Source organism: Python bivittatus, unplaced genomic scaffold, assembly GCF_059951505.1.
Source record: "Python bivittatus isolate LINGU-HERP-01145 unplaced genomic scaffold, Pbiv_v1 ctg000270_np1212, whole genome shotgun sequence".
Lineage (NCBI taxonomy): Eukaryota > Metazoa > Chordata > Lepidosauria > Squamata > Pythonidae > Python > Python bivittatus.
In genome coordinates this window covers 1,292,514-1,300,142 of record NW_028277050.1, presented here as the reverse complement: position 1 = coordinate 1,300,142, position 7,629 = coordinate 1,292,514, and the positions used below count along the sequence as shown (strand labels likewise).

At 39.7% G+C, this 7,629-nt stretch overlaps 2 protein-coding genes across 2 annotated transcripts; both read left to right on the top strand.

The window, feature by feature from the left end:
• Positions 1–648: 648 nt before the first annotated feature.
• LOC148216226 (olfactory receptor 2A12-like) lies at positions 649–1,611 on the top strand. Its single transcript, XM_088138618.1, has one exon. It carries the CDS (start codon positions 673–675, stop codon positions 1,609–1,611), a length of 939 nt encoding a protein of 312 aa, XP_087994744.1. The 5' UTR covers positions 649–672.
• Positions 1,612–6,353: 4,742 nt separating this feature from the next.
• LOC103062278 (olfactory receptor 2A12-like) lies at positions 6,354–7,292 on the top strand. The gene has a single exon (XM_088138617.1). The coding sequence runs from the start codon at positions 6,354–6,356 to the stop codon at positions 7,290–7,292; it is 939 nt and encodes a 312-aa protein (XP_087994743.1).
• Positions 7,293–7,629: the final 337 nt, after the last annotated feature.

Here is a 7,629-nt window from a genome sequence, read left to right as displayed (position 1 = left end):
ATTTGTTTCTTGTGTTTACAAGGAATTCAAATGATATTTTTACTGCGTGTCATCCCAAGACCATTGTGACTAAAGCGTGCAAGTTATAAATTCAATAAATGAATGAATATAATTCCTTTATATATTTAAAGTTATGATTGTAAAAGCCTTCAGATTTAGACATTGCCAGGTAAAGTGCACCACCTTTTATTATACACCGCCATGTATTATAGACATTGCCAGGTAAAGTGCACCGCCAGTAATTCTTTTTGGAACAAGGAAATGTGAAGATGTTATTGTTGGTTGGTTGGTCTTAATGTAAGTGAGCAAATGGCCCAATTTCTAATAGGATCTTTGCTGTGTTGGACTGCCTCTTCAATCACGTGGGCCTTTGTATTAATATATGGATAAACAGAACAGAAAAGGATTTTTCTGAGATTTGGTAATGAAGTACTACAATCATGACGTACTGAGATTTTGTAATAATGGATTATCAGACAGGACTGACTCCAGCAATGTTTTTGGGAACAAAGAAAACCTAATAAAGATTTTATTCATGACTTTGGTTTTAATATAAGTGAAGTAATGTGGTAAATTCTGATATGATCTGTCCAGGGATTAATATCTTTGATAATGTATGCCATTGTTTTTTTACAGGGGAAGCTAATTCTTCCACTGCAGTGTGGGGAAGAGATGGCAAATCGAACCACCGTGACAGAGTTTCTCCTCCTGGGTCTTTCCAGCGGCCCAAAGACACGCTTAGTTCTCTTTGGGATTTTCTTGGTTGTCTACAGCATCACCTTAACAGGCAACGTGATCATCCTGATGCTCATTTGGCTGGATTCTCAACTCCACACCCCCATGTACTTCTTCTTAAGCCACCTCTCCTTTGTGGACATCTGGTACACAAGTAGCACAGTCCCTCAGCTGTTAACCAACCTCTGGACCCCAAAGAAGACCATCTCATTTGCTGGTTGTGGTGCTCAGATTTACCTTTTCCTAGGCCTGGCCATCACTGAGTGTATCCTCCTTGCAGTCATGGCCTACGATCGCTTTGTAGCCATATGCTACCCTCTGCGCTACACCCTCATTATGAACCAGAAAGTCTGCATCAAGTTGGCTGCAGCAGCCTGGCTATTCGGCTTCCTTTTTGCAATGGTGCATGCAGTCCAGACTCTTCAAATGCCTTATTGTGGTCCAAATGTCATTAACCACTTTTACTGTGACATCCTGGCTCTGCTGAAACTTGTTTGTGCTGACATCCACCTCAATGAAATCATTGTGTTTGTGGTTGGGGTCCTCATTCTTTTGTGTCCCTTCTCCTTTATACTGATCACATATATCCACATTGTAATAGCCATTTTGAAGATTCAGTCCACCCAGGGCAGGCACAAAGCTTTCTCCACATGTGCTTCCCACATGACTGTGGTGGCACTGTTTTATGGAAGTGCTATGTTCATGTACATGAGACCTGGCTCAAGCCACTCAGCGGACCAGGATAAAATGGTCTCCTTGTTCTACAGCGTTGTTACTCCCATGTTCAACCCCATGATTTACAGTCTAAGGAATAAGGAAGTGAAGGGGGCCATGCTGAAAATGCTGCAGAGGTGCAAAGTCTGTCATGGGGCTTAAAAGTTGTTTGGGGATCAGAATGCAATGTTCAGCACAAATAAGGTCTAACTGGAAAGTGTTGGTTGATGCTTTATATGGATAACGTTGAGATGTCCAGTGACCTAATAACAATGTAATCCCAGCCAAGCAATATGTGCCATTTTAGACTCTTACCAAATGCAGGGCTGGAGGCAAAGTAGGACGAGATTGCTCAGAGCCTGCAGTTCGAGAATGACACAAAGGATAGAAGAGAAAACTATAAAGATTTTGAAAAGGGCCAAAGAGTAACACAATAGTTAGGGTCGCCTTTATGAAGACTCTTGTCTGGAGAGGAAAGGAGATGATGTGTGGTAGTGGAGGACAAAATCATTCCCATACTGGTGCTCCGAAAGAATGTAGGCCCTGCTAAGGGGAAATGTCTTTACCTGTTTTTCTTAGAGGTGGAAAAGTCATGCAACTGTTGCGATGCCCAGCTTTTCTTTTTGCTCTTGGCCTTATTCCAACTTACTAAATGTGACTACAGTCTATTCTAAGGCACAGAATTTTGTGTCAGGTCTTGATTAGCTAAACTCTAAAATGCAACTTGTGCATGGGAATTCATGTTGTTAACAGGGATTTTTCAAGGAAGCTTGATTCATATTAAACAAAGGAAAATTTATGAGTGAACTCTGACCCTAAAGAATCTTCCATATTGTTGTAATGATAAAATGGAATCATTTTAACATGCTTTGTTTTAAGCGGAAGTATGGAACAACTCTGCAATAAATGGCTAAATAAATAGCTCCTGAAAAATGTTTCTGGATTCTTTTAGTCTCATTTAATTTTAAAGAACCATTCACATGTTAAGCAAATTACTCAGAGAAGACACTTCTGTCCCCCTGTTTTAAAGCTAATGGAGAGAACCTGGCACAAGACAGCGACTGAATATGCCCCTTGTCCTCAGTTAGAAGATAAAATTAAAACAAACCAACAAAGACTGCAAGGAAGGGTTGCAATCTCTCCGTCCTGCCTTGCCACTTTGTAGCTGTCACACCATTGGTACGTGTTGAAACATTTGGATTTTAGATTACAAGTGCTCTACCCATGCCTGTTCTGGATAACTGGATATCAAACATTAGAAATAGAACAGGCAACACTTTCAGCTTTAGACTGCTATGACAGGGGAAAAAAAGCTCTTTGCGAGGCAAGTTTAAAAATCAAGACACAGATAGAGATCACACAGCAAGGCAAACTAAGACACCTAGAATATGTTTTTTTAGGTTATATGCAAATGCCCAGAATTATGCAATCACACCATGGTCCTGCTGAATTGGTTGACCTTCTCTCTTCCATAGGCATCTGCACTTTGCATAGCCAGATGAACGAAGCTACACTTCTCTGGAGGTTGGTCTGCTTCCTTGTCAGTAGTAGTTGTCTGAAATATTGGCTTTCCACAAGTTTCTTGAGAGGTTTTCTCCTACCAAGAAAAGATAGGATATCTATTTAAGCTCTCTTTTTGCTGGAAGGGAAACTGACCTGCTCTTAATGCTATCTGAGAAATAGGTCAATAAAGGGCTAAATAAATAGGTCCCTGAAAAATGCTTCTGGCTTCTTGTAGATTTGTTTAGTTTTCAAGAACCGTTCATATATTATGCACATTACTGAGAGAAGACACTTTTTCGTCCTCTTTGCAGAAGTTTCCTCCATTCATAGTAGCATAAATAGTCATTCTACTTGACTACTATGAAAGCAATGATTTTAGATGCTCCCTAGACCCAAACTATAGTACCCCTCAAGCCCAATCTAGGTTTAGAACATGGTACCTCTCAAGTCTACTCAAGACCTATATTACTATACCAAGCAAGCCCAATCTAGACCCATACTTTCGTACCCAGCAAGTCCAAGCAGCCAGCCATGGAATACCTACTCTACAGGATGTCTGAGCTACGTGTTCTACTGTAAGCAGTAAAAGTTACCTGCCTTGTTTTGATCAATCTGTCTTGACAGAAGAGCTGAAACTCACTAGATCAAGTGTACACAATTTGGAGAGAAGAGAAATAGCATGTATCAAATAGAAATGTGTGGCATTTCTAAACATATATTAATATGTTTAGACTAGCATGGAAGAGGCATTGAAGTCCAATGAAAAGTAAAGTGTCCTTCAAACTGAGCTTGACTATGGTTTTTTTATTGGTAACAATACAGAAGTGACTTTCCATTGCCTTTGGGGTTTGAACACCAGACGTAATGCTTTTGGATCCCATTGGGCTGTTTTGATTAATAACAACATCAGCAGAACAGTAGATCATGGTCTTCCATGGCATGTGTGGTTGAAAAATGAAATCATTCTTCAATGCAACTTTAGTGCTATTGCTTTGTTTTATACCCTCATAGTTCTAGGAGAGAATTTAGCAAAAGATTTCATGAGCAACAACTTAAATGGCATACAGTAGTGCTTAAAGGTTTGTGAACCCTTTTGAATTTTCCAAATTTCTGCATAAATGTGACCTAAATCATGATCTGTTTTCCACACAAGTCCTAAAACTAGATAAAGAGAACCTAATTAATTAAGCATTTTCCTGTAATACTGCCTTTCTGTTGCAGTTACAAACAATTTGCTATATGCGATTTAGAAGTATTCAATGTTCAATCTCCATATTTCTCTTCTGTTCTGGTTTAAACTTTGAGTTAACTTTAGTCCCCAAACGCTCATTAAAATGAAAGATCATCAAATGTTTACTTTGGAAACACTTCCCTGACGTGGCAGAATGTTTATACCAAGATTAGAAATGTCCCTCGGAAATTCAGCCAAGGGTTTCTTTAGACGGATTTTACCATCATTGATCATCTTGCTTCTGAGGATTATTTGGTCTTAATCCCCATTGGGGATACCAAAATACATGGATATGTACTTCACTGCTAATATGCTGCTTTGGCTTCAGAACTGCTGCATATAGTTGAATCAGAGTAGTATGGTCTCAGCAGGGGCCCTCAGTAGCCTATAACCCACAATAGAATCAACTTATCCCTTTCTTTTAATCATCATTAATCTGGGTAAGTAAGGAAAAAGCCACCATTGATGCTTTTTCCTCTTCTGAGAATAACTACGGAGGAATCTATCTCTTCTACTGCAGATATTTACTGTAAGTCCAAGACAGCCTGGGGTTGATTCCTTGAAAATTTGCAATATCAGGGCATTCTATGAAGCCACTACTAAAACTGTAGGCTGACACTCCCTTCCCCTTCCTGGTACTTTCCAGATGTATTGGACAACGCTTTTCATGACCATGCTGAGTGAGGATGGTGGATCTTGAAATTCAACACAGTTGAACGTCACTCGGTTTGATTAGTATGTTGTCACTTCTTGTACATTCAAGTTGCGTTTATTTTATGCAGGAAGAGATTCTTTGACAGCAGAAAAATAATGGTAATGCTTACACATTTGAACTATTTTAGGTCTGCAACAATTTCACACATGCTGGCCCAAGATTGTTTGAAGCTGATCCGCAAAGAGTTTTGATTCGCAATTCGTTAGCAATTAAAAAAAGAAAGTGTTTTCTGGTAATGATGATAATAATATAATAATGATGATAAATGTTTTAAATCAAGTAAGTAAGTAAGCAAGTAAGAATGGGGACTGTCTTTGTGAATTAAAACCTGGACGTAACTTGAGGTAAAGAAACAAATTTCTATATGCCAAATCATTCACTGTTTTTGCATGACATTCCTAAGGATGGATCGTGGGGCTCTAGTGAAAAGCAAAGTTGCTTCCCAGTGCTGCTCAAATTCATAATCAGGGAATGTTCCAGATGTGTTGAATCTATGGGCCTGGTCCTTTGACCAGGAATTGTACTGCTACCACATTTGGAGAGTACAAAATAAGCAATGCTATCTTTGATGTTATGTTGGAATTGCATTCTCCTGATGCCAATATTGAGTCCTAAATTTTTGCTAGCCTTTAGTTGCTAATGTGTCATACTTGATAAGGTGTTCTCTCCATTCCTAAATTAGTTTAGGCTGCTTCCTCATTAGTGATTTAAAGCACTTTCATAGCATCACCCAGACATCACTGAAGTAATGTAAAGCCTGATTACTTTTAGTTGGCACAGTTATAGTTGGATGCCTCTAGAAAATGGCAAAATGTGCTAGTGGGGAATGACCACAATCTCACCGTGTCTCTGCACTTTCTGGTCATACTTGCATGGAAGAAACTTCATAGATACCTGTGATGCTTAATTTCAGCTATATGCTCTCACATGGGCCTTACAAATTGTTTGTCTTTAAGAACCTTGTTAATTTTGGCTGATAAGATTTGGGTATTTATATAATTATTAATTAACCACTTTGCTACATGCACATTGTGTTTTGGCTATATTTTGTCTCCTTTTAAAATTGAAACCTCAGTTTCTTCCTTGTTTTTATTAGTAATTTGAACTGTATTCTTGCTGAGTATTCATCCTGAGCCCATTGGGACCAAAAGGGTCCAAATTATGAATTTAATACTGTATATAGATAAATAGCATGACCAAAAAAAAAACCCAACAAAAAAACCCCCAACCCGAGACTTTGTAATTATGTACTGTTGGGTAGTAATGATTCCAGTAATGTTTGTGGGAACAAAGAAAAACAGAGTTATTGAATGAAGGTTACTTCTTTGGTTTTAGTATAAGTGAAGAAATGCAGTAAATTCTAATGGGATCTGTCCAGTGATTAATATCTTTGATAATGTAAGCTGTCATATTTTACAGGGGAAGCTAATTCTTCCACTGCAGTGTGGAGAAGAGATGGCAAATCGAACCACCGTGACAGAGTTTCTCCTCCTGGGTCTTTCCAGTGGCCCAAAGACACGCTTAGTTCTCTTTGGGATTTTCTTGGTTATCTACAGCATCACCTTAACAGGCAACGTGATCATCCTGATGCTCATTTGGCTGGATTCTCAACTCCACACCCCCATGTACTTCTTCTTAAGCCACCTCTCCTTTGTGGACATTTGGTACACAAGTAGCACGGTCCCTCAGCTGTTAACCAACCTCTGGACCCCAAAGAAGACCATCTCATTTACTGGTTGCGGTGCTGAGATCTACCTTTTCCATGGTCTGGCCATTACTGAGTGCGTCCTCCTTGCTGTCATGGCCTATGATCGCTTTGTAGCCATATGCTACCCTCTGCGCTACACCCTCATTATGAACCAGAAAGTCTGCATCAAGTTGGCTGCAGCAGCCTGGCTGTGTGGCTTCCTCCTCGCAATGGTACATGTAGTCCATACCCTCCGAATGCCTTATTGTGGTCCAAATGTCATTAACCATTTTTATTGTGACATGCTGGCTGTGCTAAAACTTGTTTGTGCTGACACCCACCTCAATGAAATCATTGTGTTTGTGATTGCTGTTCTCATTCTTGTGTGTCCCTTCTCCTTTATACTGATCTCATACATCCACATTCTAATAGCCATCGTGAAGATTCATGCCACCCAGAGCAGGCACAAAGCTTTCTCCACATGTGGCTCCCACGTGACTGTGGTGGCACTGTTTTATGGAAGTGCTATGTTCATGTACATGAGACCTGGCTCAAGCCATTCACCTGATCAGGGTAAAATTATCTCCTTGTTCTACAGTGTTTTCACTCCCTTGTTCAACCCCATGATTTACAGTCTAAGGAATAAGGAAGTGAAGGGGGCCATGGTGAAAGTGCTGCAGAGATGCAAAGTCTGTCATAGGATTTAAAATGTGGTTTGGAATGAGAGTGAGATTATCTGCTCAAATATGCTGTGACAGTGTTGGTTGATGCCTTATATTGCTAACTTGGAGACTTATGATCTCTTAACTATGTAATTGTAGTAGACCAGTGGATATTCCAGATCTTGCTAAATTCAAGGCATGGGTGAAGTAGGTTAACACTGCTGAGACTCCACAGTTCAGGAATGACAAAAAGAACGGAAGAGAAAAACTGTAAAGATGTTGCAAGGGGGCCTGTTCTTTTCTGCTTACCAGGTGAGTGAGGCTAGAGTTAACTGAAAGTTGTTTTGCTTCCTCGTTCATAATATTTGTCAGATTACAAGGA